Source organism: Salminus brasiliensis, chromosome 4 (assembly GCF_030463535.1).
Source record: "Salminus brasiliensis chromosome 4, fSalBra1.hap2, whole genome shotgun sequence".
In the NCBI taxonomy this organism is placed as follows: Eukaryota; Metazoa; Chordata; class Actinopteri; order Characiformes; family Bryconidae; genus Salminus; species Salminus brasiliensis.
The window spans coordinates 39697372-39713774 of NC_132881.1; the positions used below are offsets into that span (position 1 = coordinate 39697372).

Consider the following 16403-nt stretch of genomic DNA (forward strand, 5'->3'; position numbering starts at 1 on the left):
AATCAATATCCAGAATAAAACCCTGCTCAACCACATATTTTTGTAAGTCCTGAATGAGGACATACATACAACCCATCAGACACTACATTAGCACCACCTGCCTAATATGGAGTAGGTCCTGAAGGAGTCCTGCGGTATCTAGCACCAAGGCATTAGCGGCAGATCCTTTAAGACCTGCTAGTTGTGAGGTGGGACCTCTATGGATACGCATTTGTGACCCTGTCGCCGGTTCACTGGTTCTCCTTTCCTGGAGCACTTTTGGTAGGTACTGACCACTGCATCCCAGAAAAACCCCACAAGACCTGCCTAATGTTTTGGAGATGCTCTGCCCCAGACGTGTAGCCTTCATGATATAACTGTTAAACTGTGAAAGTTTTTACACATCAACTTCAATACCTGACTGTTCACCGACAATTCACCCATCATATCCCACCCTTGGCAGAAGCCACTATAGCTGAAGATAATCAATGTCTTTTGGGCAGTGGTGGCTCAACGGTTGGGGTACCGGGCTACTGGGCTACTGATGACAAGGTTGTGGGTTCTATACCAGAGCTCTTCAAGCTGCCACTGTTGGGCCCTTTAGCAAGGCCCTTCACCCTCCCTGCTCCCCGGGCGCTGCAACGATGTATGTCCACGGCTCCAGGCATGTGTACTCATGGTCACTGGGTGTTTGCTCACCGTGTGTGTGTGCACTGCATGGATGGGTTAAAGGCAAAGGCCAAATTCCATCTGTGTCCAACACTAATGGCAAATATGACTGCCTTGTCTTGCACTTCACCTGTCTAATGTTATGGCTAAAAGGTGTACATACTAGTGTACAGGCATACAAAGACGTTTTTCTATGGTTGTGGGGAAAAGCTGGATGTAACAAGACTAGTCATAACATTTCTGAAAAGTCTCCAGCAGAATGATGAAAACTCACATTTTGATTTTAAAACTCAAATTAAGAAGCTGCAGGTGCAGCTAATACAGGGACACTCCACACTTTAAATAGTTCTGGGACTGAGAGTGATGGTAGAAAGGAAAGAATGCTGAAAAATGCGAGAGCCAACCAGGCAGACCCACCTGACCACAGTGCGCAGCAACGCAGAGCGAGCTTCATTATGAAATGTGATCACCACACTGGACGCTGGTAGATCTGACTTCCACTGCTTATGGCGGCAGCTGAGAAAGAGGTAGAAAGAGTAAGAGAGAGGGGTTATTCTTTATATATTAACAGTGAACATCATCACAAATCTAGAGTTTAATAACCTCTATTAAATATACAGACAGATCTACAAACAAGGCTGATTGGCAGACAGAACCAACAGACAAATGCTTGAAGTCATAGGTTAACAGTTTAGACTGAAAGGTAGATATAAAGAGACAGGCCAATGGGCCAACAGATAGATAGAGAGACAGACAGATAAGAGATCAGCAGGCAGATGGATAACAAGACCAAGAGATGCAGATAGAGCGATACATAAACAAACAGACAGATACAAAGACCGATACAGCCTCATGCAAAAGCAATTCTTGATTCTTCTGCATTAAAATCAACACACGGCCATACATACTACAGACATACATTTTAGTATACAATGACGGTTTGTTGGCTGAATTGAACATTTCATTTGTAATATTTAGTTTTACACATCCTACACATCCTGGTTTCTGCAACCGCGAGTGAGGTTTGTATTGCCACCTAGCAGTTAAATGAGTGTGATGTGACCTCTGGCAGAAACTGGATAAATATGGATCACATGATCTGACCAGCTGATACAGCTACATAGCCAATACCAATGATAATGATGATGATGACCACCATAATAATTACACTAATAATTAAAAAAAGTAGCATTATTTTTTATAATGATAAAAAAATTCTGCAGAAAAATAGATTGTGCTCTCCAAAAATGAAAGGTTGTTTACAGTAGAATACGTCTTTATTTTCACTACACTACAAGTCTTACATACTGACAATGACTGATGACTGATAGATTGACGGACTATTTGAAAGACACACCGAAAGCAAAAGACAGACCGACCGCCAGACAGACCGTCCAACAGAGAGTAAAATATACAGACTGAGATTGGTAGACAGGCCAACCGAGAGACTCTACTACAGCACTGCATATTATTACACAACCCCACTATTTAATCTTAATAGTTCAAAAGGCTCGAGATTACAAAAGCTATAAATAATACGCAGCTAAAGCTGGACTCACCGTGAGTGTTCATTAAATAGCTTCCACACCTTTTCATCTGGCCCTCAAATCTCATGGGAACAGCCTGCCTTCAGCATCTGACTTTCTGCCACAAATCACTGCTTCCACATTCATGTGAATCTACCTCTGCTCTTTTAGAGTCAGACTCTCCTAAACGAACACTGAAATGCATGTCACCTTGCTCAGCTACTTTAATGACATCAGGTCAAGGCTCAGACACCTCTGAATCGGTGACAAATCAAACACATTAATGCTGGTGAGTGTGTGACGCAGGCGTACAGCTTCAAACATGAACAGTGCGGTGTTGAACCGAGGCGTAGAGAATCGGCCGTACGCGCGAGACGCGGTGTTACTGCACGGCTGGAGCCGGGAGTGACAGGGACGGACACGCATGCTTTAACCCTCCACACTGCAGCCGCACACACTTGATCTCTGGGGGGTTTTACAGTCACACACACCCCTCTCATCCCTGAAGATTTTACACACTCGAGCACAGTCACACCACTCTTGCACTGCAGGTTTTAATTTGACAGCCATGGAGTTAATCCAGTGTCTTCTCTGTGCCTGCGGTGAAGAGGACAAAAAAGCACAGGCCAGTCTCTGTGCTGATGCCATCAAGTATGATGCAACAGCTGGAGAGCCTGAAGCAGCGCCAGGCCACATCTCTCTCTCACACACACACACACACACACACACACAGCTTGAGGTCTACACTCAACACAGAATAATCAGAGAGTACAGTCCAACTACATACCAACACAAGAACCCCATTGAGTGTGTCCTATGTATCTCTAAATCACTGGTAACAAGAGGTGTACATTTCTGATCTCACCATTTTATTGACCTGCCCAGGCAAAAAAAAAAAAAAAAAAAAAAAAAAAAAAAAAGATTCTTGCATTTTACTACTAGTGCATATTTTGGCCATTAATGCATTTTCACACTGCTGGTGGGCTCAAACCCACCCTACATATTTAAGCGTTTTCTCTGCTCAAACACATGTGCTAATCAAGGGCGTGTTAGAAAAAACACACCATTTTTACAACGCTAGTGGGCCAAAACTGAGGTCCCTGAGGTACCCCCATCCTACATGTGTTTTTTCTGCTTCAAAATCAACTTTTACTGCTGCTCATGAAGGGCTGGTCAGAAACTATATCAAATTTGGGGGGCCTTCTGTGTCCCAGACGAAGTGCCAGTCTTCACTTTCCCCATGCTGATGGCAATATATGATTTGGAAAGGCCTAGCGTAGTGGGTGGGAATTCAAAATTATTAAACTGGGGAGAAAAGACCATCTATTCTAATGCAATCACATCAGCTCTGTTAAGCCTGATCAGACTCTGATCCCCCCTGTATTGCATTCTATACATGCCACTTTTGTAGAGGTGATCAACCCACAACTTGCAGCAGTGTGGCACATTTAAGAAGCTAACAAGCAGCTCCAGTGGCGGTGGAAGTGTGAAAGTGCAGAAATGAACACAGCCACTTGCACTATGCACAATGAAACATCTGCAAAAGCCAGTGTTTCAACTGCAGCTGATTGTATCTTACCTAGACGGAAATGGTTTTTACCTAAGGTCATGTGCGTTATAATAATGTGTGCTGTGCAGCTGCAGAACATACACTATTAAAAATAAAGGTGCTACACAGCTTTCTTTGAACAATGCTTTAGAAGAACCACTTTTGGATTCCATAGAGAATGGAGCTTGAGACGTATGGAGAGTGTGAAGAACCTTTACTACTGAAAAACCCTTTGTCCATGTTTGCTCGCTAGAGTGTGTGTATTCCTGTTCAATTCACGGATGGGTTAAAGCTGGAGGTCAGATTCCTACGTGTGCAACACAAATGGTTCTTCTTCAGCTGCATGACTCTCAGTTTTGCTCTGTCCTGCCAAAAGGGGGCAGTGCACTTTCCCACTGCTGTCATGCTGACAGCAGTGTGGGGAGGAACTGTGCAGTAGGGCTTTCGCAGAATAGAAGCTTTGACTAGAAGACAGGCACTTTTTTTTTAGAGCAAGTCTCAATGGCATGCTTCCCAGGCCTTTCTCCCGGGGAGGCCTTCTACCTTACAGCGGGACTGAAAATGCTCTCTCTCACTGCCACTGTTACACACACACACACACACACACACACACACACACACACACACACACACACACACACTACTCATATACTCATTCCCAGCAGCTCCCTATGAACCTCTGTCCTGCCAAAATTCAGATAATGTGAAGCCTGTGACCATGTTTTTTTTCCTGTGGCTACTTCATAATGTGATCCCTCGAGCCCTGTTTACTGTCCAGCAGTTTTTTTTAACGGCTTGTTAGGTTGTCACCTCTCTTAACCGAATCGAACGCCAACTCAAACATACACATTAACAAATGTGACAAAATCTATAATAACCACTGAGGAAAAAAAAGGCAGAGGGAGGGAGATATGACAGGGTCACTGTTGCTGTAGACACACGAGCTAAACACCTCCACCAATATGGCAGCGCTCTCACCTTCAGCATTAAAGATTAATGCGGCTGTGCGCTTTTCTGTTTAATTAAAGCTGCAGCGCCGTCTGAACAGCAGACACGAGCTCTGGCCCCTCAGAGACCGCAGCAGTCCTTGCCAAAAACATCGCCATTAACACACACACACGGCCGCCTGCCACGAGAGGTAACAACAAACACAAGTACACACTCTCTCTCAGAGGAATAAACAAAGACCATGTGTTCTCCGTCAGAACCTTCATTATATTAAAGTCTGCTTTAATAATGAAGATCAAATAAAAGTGCATATTAGCTTCACTGGTGTAGCGCGAGACGGCTGAGAGGTGGGAGGTGTACAACAAAAAGCTAAGCTCGTTTTTTTCTGGGCAGCAAGTGTTTGTTTAGGTTTTAAAATACATATTACAATAAACATAAATAAACATAAACAAACTAAAGGTGATTGCTGGAGGCAGTGGTGGCTCAGCAATAAGAGCACAGGGCTATTGATTACAGGGTTGTGGGTGTTGTAACCCGGGCTCTGTGAGCTGCCACTGTTGGGCCCTTAAGCAAGGCCCTTAACCCTCTCCACTCCCTGGATGCCAAAGCGATGGCTGCCAAACACTCCCGGTGTGTGTTTGCTCATTAGTGTGTGTGTGTGTGTGTGTTCACTGCAAGGCTGGGTCTTTAACAGAGGCTAAATTTCATCTGGTGAGTATGAGTGTCTGTCTTTTCTTTATAAAAACACGGTATCAGTATAGTCCTGGTCTTTTTTTGTGAGTTTAACCATTTCCAAAGCTCTCATTGAGGAAGGTCAGTGTTTGCAACTACTATCCGATTCTAGTTCTTCATTAAAGTAAGTCAGGTCAGTTTGTGGACACAGCTCTGTTAGCCAAACATACTGGATGAGCTATTGGGCATAGATCTTTGCATCCCATGTTTTAGCCAAGCGGTGGTGGATACAGCACTGTTAGCCAAATGTTTTGGAAGAGCTTTTGGACAATTTTTTTTTGGGGGGGTGTTTGGAGCAAGCAGCTTTTTGGGTCTTAGCACCCAATCGTTGATGAGCGGCAATGTCACACTCCAGCAGTCTCTAGTTCAATAGTGTTACTTTCATCAATGACAGCCAACATTATGCACCATTGGTGACATTTTTGTGACACAGATGGAATCTGGCCTCCGCTTTTATCCCATCCATGCAGTGAACACACACATGCACATCAGTGAAACACACACAGTGGACAGTGAGCACACATGCCCGGAGCGGTGGGCAGCTTGCCGAGCCCGGGTATCAAACCCACAACCCTGTCATCAATAGGCCAGAGCTCTAACTGCTGAGCCACCACTTACATCACAGATTAGTACCAGTAGCTGCATGTTCGCACCAATGTCATCATTTATATCAGATATAGACAGACTATTTTGTGTTCCACTGAACATATTGTGGACATTGTCAGAACACTACATTATACACAACATAATTAATGCACACTCCTCTGAATGAAAGCCTCTGTACTAACAGATCTGGATCGCAGTTTTTAAATCTAGCACTACCAGTGCATGTTGTCTGTGTGAAAATACGTGAAATGAATGGTGTTTAAATAACATGATACCCCCACACCTACACACAATGGTTCCAACGCCTTAACACTTGAGTCTCATACAGCTCAGCTCCCAGTCCTAGCTTTACTCATATTACTGGTATTGTTCGACTCACTGGTTGGTTTTGCCAGTAAATGATATTTGTGACGGAATCGCTTTCTCAGGTTTTATCAAGACAGCCATCAATAAAAGTATTCAAGTATTTAAAGACTGTATTTGAACGAGAGGGCGACAGCCACAGGCTGAATCTTAAATGGCTTGCTCCTCCCTATTTAGTGTGTGACATGAGGCACGAAACAGTTTTACCCAAATAGAAAGGGAATGGCTTTTGGTTAGCCATATAATTCAGTACATTAGGTGTAAAAGTAAATTTTATCTTTATTTATTTATTAATCTTTACTAATTTATCACATACATTCAATAAATATGCTAAGTTTACTGGTAGTTGTAGGTAGATGGTGTACAGTACAGTGTAGGTACATGGTGTTTTACAGGCAAAAAAGTAGAGGTGTGCTTCAGGTTGTTTAGCTGTCCCCAGGTCAAGGCTGTCCACCATGGGTGGCAGGTCATTCAGTGAAACTCTGAAACTCTTTATCTTCATCTACTTGCTTCTGGACTTCTCCTGCTACATTTAAAGCTGAGCTCAAAACCTCAAAGTGGAATACTTCCACTCCCAACCACCACTTCTAACTAGTTCTACCATGCCCCCCTCTGAAATTGAGGGAAGAGACCATGGGTATGGGTATGTGCTATATATCGAATAAAAATCATTTTGTATTATTATTATTGTTGTTAACATTTTGGAGATACAAGCATACAAAAACATCTGCAGGGGATTTCTGATTCTCCGCCTACAGCTTTTCACAAAGATCAGCAAAAGGAGTATAATAAAAACGCATTAAAAAGTCACTGTATGACATTCTCAAGACATCCTGCAACTCTGAGATCTGGCCCCCGCACCATTATAACAAATAGGCAGCATAATACACTGTTTTAGTGGTTACAAGCTGGTGATCTGCAGGCCGCTTCATATAATGTGGAATTTCAAGAGCACAAATATCCAGTGAGAAATCACACTGGGGCATCGGCACATACTGCTGGTACAAAAACACATGCAAAAGCACAGAACATTCTGGGGGTGGACAAACTGAAGCCAAAGGGGGGGAAAAAAACGAAAATATTAAAATATGCATAAGGAAGAAAAGCTAAATGCCAAAATGAATGGACAAAAAAACCTTTTCATACTGACTGTGTGCTGCGAGTTACTGGTACCTGCGAAAATTGGAAATGTGCAAGACTCAGGAGAGCCATTACGCGATTTAGGCCATTACAGGAACCATTTAAATACAACGTGTAGAACGAACTGATAAACGTATATTCCACTTTCTACTTCCAATTTCAGCCTCGTCCCAAATTCCTCTTGGTGTCTTTGTCTATTCATGGGCACAATGAGGCATTTCTGCCTCCTTCCTCCCCCCCGAAGAATGGAAAGAAACTCTATCAGGCAGCAATCTGAAAACTCTTTCATTTGGCCATCACATTAGCCCATTAGACACAGATTGTGAGCTTTCTTTCTGCAGAACTTGGGCTAGATAAAAACCTGGCAAGTGTTTCAGTCTAATGAAGGACAAACATTCAGATGGTGCATTACAAAGTAAATCTTCAAGTTTAGGCCACAATTACTTGAAATGCACAAAGAGTAGTTGTTCGAAATTGAAACCTTTAAATTAAAACATGAAGTTGCGTTTATTGATTCAGGTTTCGGATCAGTGGGCTGGCTAAGGAGATAAACTTCTGGGTTAATTGCATTCTGGCAAAGCTTTCGAAACAGCCTTGAGTAAAACATGTTGCACCACCAAACAATAATTAGCCTTCCTGTTTTGGTCCAGAGGAGCCGTGTTCCCAATACTTATCAGTCATGATCATCTAGCAAACAGACTGACCGCAGAAGAGTGTTGAGGTGTACCATTAGGGACTTTTCTGGTGCTGGTGATGACGTCCTCTGTAACCCACAGCTAAAATTATACTTTGACTTAATCAGCTCAACCGAAGTCCTACACAGTTTAATGTGTAGAGGCTAGAACATTAACAGCAACATCAACTTCCAGGCAACTAAAACACAGTGTGTAATTCAGCAGCCATTAAGGCTGCAGCATCATGCAGCTTTAAAGAATAAACTCATCAGTCAGCAAGCACTCAGCTCACCTCCCCTCACTTAAAGGGGGTGGATGGGCAGATCCTGAGACAAAAGGAGGAAACCGGGCCAAAACTGAGAAAGGGCAGGACTAAGCAGGCCTAAATTACACAGACTAGGTGGGAGTAAGACAAAGCTGAGGTAACTGTTTACGTTTGTGGTTGGTGTGGACTTTAGTCTATGACTTCATGACTATTACTCAGCCCAGAGCCCAGAGCCCTTGTGAAAGCAATCAATAACAGAGCCAAAGCGTTGATTGGTCTGGGGAACTGTGAAAATGCCAGACTTGAAAAGGTTGTACACAAGGTGCAAAACAGCAAGAAATGAATGCACAGACCTGCTGACTGATGTGTCTCCAGAACTTCAAAGAAAAACATGAGCTCATCTCCTGTTAAACCCTGTTGTCCTTCACTTCAGGGAGTCTAGTCTGAGCCTCAAAAGCGCCTCCGACAGTTACACTGATGATTTAGAGTAGAATCTACACCCATAATAGCATAACTTGACAGAGGTGTAAACATCAAAACTTTATCATCTGACACTCTCTCACTGGCTCTATGGATTGACATGTAGACACACTGCATGTGGCCCAATAGAATCCAAACCACACAAGCTCACCTTTATAAACAGTTTTCTGTAATATGGTAATCGGTGCTGTCCTTGGTAAATAAACAAATAAAATAAACATGAAACTAAACACCAACTCTACCAGTCACCAGTAATAAGCAGTTGCCTGCTCTGCAACAAGCCTGTCATAGGAAAACACTGTGGTGTTTCCCAGTCAGAGATGGGATATTGTGACCTATTTTGGTTTGTTAGTGGTTCCTGGCCAAGGATGAAACCTCGCAGCCTCTCTGATGACAGGCAGAAGTCTGGCCAACCTTTGTTCTGGAGATCCACCGCTCGCTGAAGCCACTCGAGACAAGAAGCGGCTGTCTGAACATGATATCTATATCTATACTTTGGTCTTTGTTCTTGCAAACACTACTTGTGAACTTGGGCTCCTCAAAACAATAAATGCCATCTTCTGGACTGTAGACTCTCTACTAAGCAAAATCGCAGGACAGCAGAAGTCGCCTATCCAAGCTATCTTAATACACAACTGGGTGTACTGGTTACAAACCTTTCTCAAATCAACCAATTAAAGCCAATTTCTTTTCCACCCAACAATCTTTTAAGAGGACTGGAAGCGTGACTAATGTTGCTTCTTTGCACATCCTTAGGATTTGTGGTGTCCAATTTTTTCATATCTTTAAACCAGGTTCAAGCGTTATTGTGGTATACAGTATTATGTACGAAAGCATGAAACTTAAGTGAAAACAGAAGTTAGGTGTAGTGGTGGCTCAGCGGTTCGAGCGCCGGGCTATTGAGGACAGGGTTGTGGGTTTGATACCCAGGCTAGGCAAGCTGCCACTGTTGGGCCCTTAAGAAAGCCCCTTCACCCTCTCTGCTCCCCGGGCGCTGAAGTTGGCTGCCCACCACTGTGTGTGTATGTGTGTGTGTGTGTGTGTGTGTGTGTGTGTGTTTACTATCACAGATGGGTCAAAAGAGGACAGCGGACACATTTTGCTGTACAAAATACAGTGACCAAATACGTGCACCTTTACCTTTTAAATAGATTACAGCGGATTACAGCCATAACCAATCAAAACACAGATGTAGTTCCTTATGTGTGTGGAGTAAATATCTTTCAGTTACAATCCTGGATGCTTCCAATCATGCACCTCCACAACTGGAAGGAGGAAAAGGGACAAATTCAGGGCTGCAGTGAGCTTTCCTGATATCTGTCTTCAAATCTGGTAATATGATCAAGGCTGTGCTTGGCGGGTAATTCCAGAAGGCTGACAGACATGTGATATTTAAAAAGGACTGTGTGTGTGCGCGCGTGTCGGGTAGCGCTTCAGTGGCAGGGCATCCTTCTTCCTGACGAAACTTCCTGCATGTCAGCAGTAAATCAATGAGTCCAGGGAGTGTTCAGCAGCTCCCGGGTCTTAGGCAGCGTGTTCGAGGAACAAAGAGCACTGAGTAACTAAAACAGACTCCGCTGTCTCCTTGCCAAGCAGCCTCCTAAAGGACACATGACACACGCTGAGGAAACTAAAGGCACTTTCCAGCGGTATCACAACAGATAAACAGCACTGCTGACAGCCAGCAAAAAAAAAAAAAAACCACAGCTAATTTAACACCGTGCATCACTGCGCTATTTACACTCTCTCTACACTTCTTTACATGTTCTGTAGTAAAGACAATGTAAAGTCTCTAACCAGGAACCAGTTAAGCATACAAGGTTTGATGTTGGTTTAAGGGTTTACGTCTATCTATCTTTTCAAACTCCACTGGTGGAAAACCTTCATAAGAGAGATCTATACAAAACATTTAGAAAGAAGGGGAGGATAAAGAGGAAGAAGAGGAAGAAGAAGAGGAGAAAGGAAAAAAAACAGAAGAAAAAGAGGGGGGCAAAGAGGCGGAAGAGAGGGAAACGAGGATGAGGAAGATACACACCCCCCCCCCCCCCCCACACACACACACACACACACATAGCTGCAGCACCTGGGGACCAGTAGGGTGTTAGGTGCCATGCTCAAAGGCACTTCAGTTGTGTCCTGCCCTGTTCAGGAGCTCAAACCTGCGACCTTCCAGTCACAAGGTCGCTTCTCTAACCTTCAGGCCACTGCTGCCCCCACAATGGCTTCCACTACAGTTACAAATACAAAAATTTTCATTTCGCCAAATTCTGCCAGCGAAGAGCTTCCAAAAGAGCTTTGTTTTTGCCGCAGCAGCAAGACGCATTTACAGAAAGTGACAAAGCAATGCAAATGACTGTGAAACGATTGTTAAGTGGAAAAAGACTGACGATGTGCTTATTATTCTTTAAGTCCATTTTCTGCAGTTTACTATAAGTGACATTTCACCAAAACCATGTACAAAATACCCTTCTGTGATATTTTTAACTTTGACTCACGACAGGTTTAAAACGAAAGCATTCTGAAAACGTTCTGCGCTCTGGGTTTTCCCAGCACTGAACAGTACAAACCTATTTGAGAGAAATAAGACAGTATATTTTAGGACACTATAAAATGGTCCTTTAACATAAGCAGTCTAACAGAACACCGCTGTGCAGGGCGAAAATCAGTGATTTCAGAACAGTATTCAGAAACTGGTGGCCAAATTGGCCTGCCCGCCCTGCAGCAGCTAACTGAGATCAGTCAGCTAACTGAGTCAGTGATGTTGGGTTGCCTTAAAGCATAAGCAGGTGTGTTTCTGAGGATAAAATCCAAGCTGAAAAAACTAAGGTGTGAAAGATGTGTGTGTAACTGCATCAGAACAGAATGCAGAAAAATCACTTTAATAAAAAAAAAACAAAAAAAAGAGGCCCCTGTGGTGCAGCCTTAGCTTTTGGCATTTGACTTGAGTAAAAAGCTCAAGTTGATACGTCATCTTCTATAGAAGTCTTTTTAAACCCTAGTATCTACACGTCTACCTGAGTCATGAATGTCAACACTTTTGATACCTATGCCCAAAGCACAATCTACACAGTCGTATTAAGGCTGGGCAATTAATCAAAAATGACATTTGGAACCTCTAACTGAATTTATCTTGCTCATATCAGTTAGATCATGTGTTTGTTTTTTTGTTTTTTTATGACGTTCACACTGTGTGTTCATTTACTGCCCCTTAAAACATACTACTGTGTGTGTAGTCGAGTGACCTCAGTCTGCGACACAGAAGCAGATTAGCAGAGAACTCAAACACTGAGCCAACTGAGCAATTCATGAATCATAATCATGGTAAAATATTCAATTATTCGTGATTCATTTGAGGCCATATCCCCCAGCGCACACTTGCACTGTATTAACAGGCAGGTCAATCCAACTGGATAAGAACCAATGTGAAACTATAATGCTATACAACTGGCATTTAAAAAAGGCCAAAAAAAACCCCAAACAAATCATCATTCTACGTCCTCGCCTCAAAAGAAATGACACATGCACATTCTCAGAGGTCACAGATCTGCTTACCTCTTAAGGTCCTCTTATGAACACAAATTCACTGCTTTCAGGGAAAAGCTACAGGGCAGGTAGGCATATTGACTAAATCCCTCCGAACAGTCTGCAAGCACCATCCATCACTGTACGCTTTAGAGACAGGAGACAACCGGCCCACAGTGGAACACACACTTGTAAATTCCCCTGACATTTAGAGCTGTTTATTTAACCCAACAATAAGAGCTTTACTCTTAATACAATATCACAGACACAAGCACAGGCTGACAACTACTATAAGAAACTCACAAACGCCAAGTAAGCATACAGCAAGTGTATAAAAAATACAAGAAAAATGCCCTCCTGTAAAACAGCTCTCCGGCAGAAGCGTAGAATCTAAACTTTTCAGGACTCACCTTACTTGACCTGATATTAGAGCACTACTGCAGGTACTGGCCCTTTAGACAGTTCACACAATGCAGACTATGCAGAAATTCCAACCTAGCTGAGCATTCTGCTGATCATATAAAGCCTATAATTCAGTTTTAAAGTCTCTCAAACAGTTCATTTTCATCTAAAGCCAATTGTATTCCAGCCAATTTTCTTCCAATAAGTGCTTGCCAATTCCCACCTCCTCCTCCCCCTCTATTATAATTTCCTTCATATTTAATAAAGCTAGTAAACTGTATGTCCAAGAGTAGTCCAGACACTCTCTAATTAGTAAGTTCAGCTACTTAAAGGTGCATCCATTACTGACAGCAGCATTTAATTATGCAAGCTCAGCGTGTACAATCTCCATAGAAAAAGCTTTGCCATTGACTCTAAGAGCCAGGGTGCCTTAGATCCTGGTCTTGGAGATCTACCACCCTGCAGGGTTCAGATCCAACATGCCTGCCTCTATTACTTAGATTACCCTGAAGGACTTCGCTACCAGGATCAGGTGTGCTGCATTTGAGTTAATAACAGGGTGGTCGATCACCCAGACCAGGACTAGACATGCAAGGATTGGCCTGCTTAATGCCAACGGTTATTGACAAGAGGGTTAAAAAGTCCCCCTCTCCAGCACTGGACTATGGGGCAGTAAAATTCTCTTCATTCTCTGGGGTGACAGAGCTACATTTAACACCTCTGAGATGAGTTAAAGTGGGGTTTGTGATCCTGAAGTTATGATTTGTCCACGACATCAGTGCATGACATTATTAATGCTCTTTTTTTTGGCTCAATACCAGATCAAATTTGCACATCTAGTTTAATGTCTTCCCAGCAGAGTAAAGGCTGTTACTGCATCAAAGGAGGGTGAAACTCACTATTGATGCCCTTGATTTCAGACAAAACATTACCAAGGTACCAAGAGGTGCCTACAAACCGTCTGTCTGTCCGCTGTCCTATTGCACAAACGACATGGGGGTTACAGGTGTTTCCTTCATGACCGGTGGCCCAAAGAGGAGCTGCTACTAAAGCCACATTGAACGTTAACCGCCTAATCCTGTATATGTGACCTCAGAGACTAGCACAAATGGCTCCCATCACTCTGACTGGCAGGGAGTCATCCTTACCACTCAGTGAGAACATAGCTTCTTTATATTCTCATTTCTATTCATTAGGCCATTTCCTAAGAACCATATTTCACACCTGTGACTTCCACTGTAATGTGAAAAAGAAGTGAGAAGCCCTGGGGATTAGAAACCTCATATAGACACGTTTCAGATCTCAGAAACAAGAAGATTATAGATGTCCCACATCATCTTTCATCTACAACAGAAGCACAACTGTGGCCCGGTCTTTTCACAATCAACTTCTGTCTGTTAGATTTTTATTCCTCATTTTATTCTCTGCTATGCAGAATAAGTGTTTTTGAACAGGCCGAAATCCAAACCGCCCTCACTTTATCTACCCTAATTCAAGGGGAAATGTCCTCCCCCTCATTGTCTTACCAGTGTGTCTAAACAACCCAAATGAACAGCTCACACAACAAAGAGGCAAAGCTGTGAAGCACAGCGAGCAAAAGCTCTGTTCGATTCCTCAACCTGCTCAAGATCAGGTAGTGCCAAAAAACATCTAGAAAAAGCTTTTTTAAAAAAAAAAAAAAAAAAAGGCTAAAGGGCACTGAACATTCAGGTAATTTGGTAGAAAACCTGCTTCTTCTATACTTCTCTCAGCATGGAGCACACCTGCTCTAGTGGCGTGATGAAATCGGCTGCGGAGCTGCAGCACTTCTGCTAATCTCCCTCACCACCGCTATACATAGAGCAGAGTGGGTGAGGAAGGGGGGGCATTAGACACTCAAGTGACAACTAAAGTCAAGGACATGTTGCTTAGTGTTGCATAGTGCTACAGAAAAGTAAGCTAAACGTCCTCCATATCGTCTAGATTTGAGAACATCCAATCAACCGGCAAACTAAATCAGCTCTGTGCTTAAAATTCTATTCATATTTATGTAGTATAGTATTTATTCATATTTCTACAGATCCAGACACAGAAACCTGGAGAGGAACCAAGCTTCGAAAGAGGAACACAAAAGAGTATGTACATCATAGTTTCAGCACAGGCTTTAATAAACCCCGAAATCGAAATCTATCAGGAAAAATAAGTGTTTACAGGAACACCAATAATAAAAGTGTTGGATTTTAATAATTTAGGTCATCATGTAGATTAAATACACTGATTTCCTACTTCATAAATATGACTTTATTAGATTTCAAGAAATCCAGTAATCCAGTAAACAGAAGTGGATTTTATTGGAGTAATTAGCATCCTCACTAAACACGAACACACTGCTTTTTATTATTATTATTTATTATTATTATTACTTTATTAAAATCATGACAAATAACTGGATTTTGTGCAGTTTGGACCCAAACTCCATTACTATTGACTCTAGGCACTCTGGAGCCAGGGTGCCTTGGATTCTGGTCTTGGAGATCTACCACCCTGCAGGGTTCAGATCCAACATGCCTGCTTCTATTACTTAGATTACTCTGAAGGACTTTGCTACCAGGATCAGGTGTGCTGTATTAGAGTTAATAACAGGGTGGTAGATCACCCAGACCAGGACTAGACATGCAAGGATTGGCCTGCTTAATGCCAACTGCCATTGGTCCCCCCCCACCCCCACCCCCTCAGCATTGGGCTATGGGGTAGTGAAATTCTCTTCAATCTCTGGGATGACAGAGCTACAATTAACACCTCTGAGATGAGTTAGAGTGGGGTCTGTGATCCTGAAGTTATCATTTATCCATGATATCAGTGCATGATCTCATTAATGCTCATTTTTTCTGGCTGAATGCAATCAAATTGTTACAGACACGGTCACACAAATCCTTATAGCTCCATTTTTTTTATTTTTCACTTTTCTACATGATGTGAATCTGACAGTTGTTCTTCACATTGTATCCAAATTCAACAATGAATGGACAAACAGAAATTCCACAATTACTTAGACTTCCACTGAAAGTTAAGAAGGTTTTTCCTTCTCTTATTATCAGATTACTGATATATGAAGCTGGAGTGCTAAAGTGCTGTGTTTATATAAAAAAAACATTTTTTGCTTTATTTATTTTTTACTTGAAGTGTGGTATCGCAGAAAACTAAAGAATGATTTGTGATGTTATTTGTAATCACAGTCCTGTTACCACTCACTGAAATACAGCTACATCCACAGGTTTGGGTTTTACAGACTATGAAACAAACTGGGTTATGTTTAGAGATGGCACTTTGCTACAAAGCCAAGAATGGACCAGCCCCTCCGTACTGGACGGCAATGGTCAAAAGCCTTGGTACCAAGGACCCTTCGAGCTTCAAGTATGGCTCGGCTCGACCCGCCATCCCTTAAGATCCACGAAAGACAAGCATACAGGCTTTTTTTCTGTCCTGCACCGAAGTGGTGGAGCGAACGTCCCCTGGGTGTCTGAACAGCTTGCTGTCTTCAAACACAGACACAAAGACCCACCTCTTCC

The 16403-nt window shown here is 42.7% G+C and overlaps 1 protein-coding gene across 2 annotated transcripts in view; it reads right to left on the reverse strand.

The window, feature by feature from the left end:
* Positions 1-16403, reverse strand: part of galnt2 (UDP-N-acetyl-alpha-D-galactosamine:polypeptide N-acetylgalactosaminyltransferase 2) — a 96795-nt gene that overhangs the window by 22059 nt on the left and 58333 nt on the right. For both annotated transcript variants that reach the window (XM_072678431.1, XM_072678432.1), the window contains exon 4: positions 1066-1164. In XM_072678431.1, coding sequence (XP_072534532.1) covers positions 1066-1164 — 99 coding nt within the window. The remainder of the gene's footprint in view (positions 1-1065; positions 1165-16403) is intronic.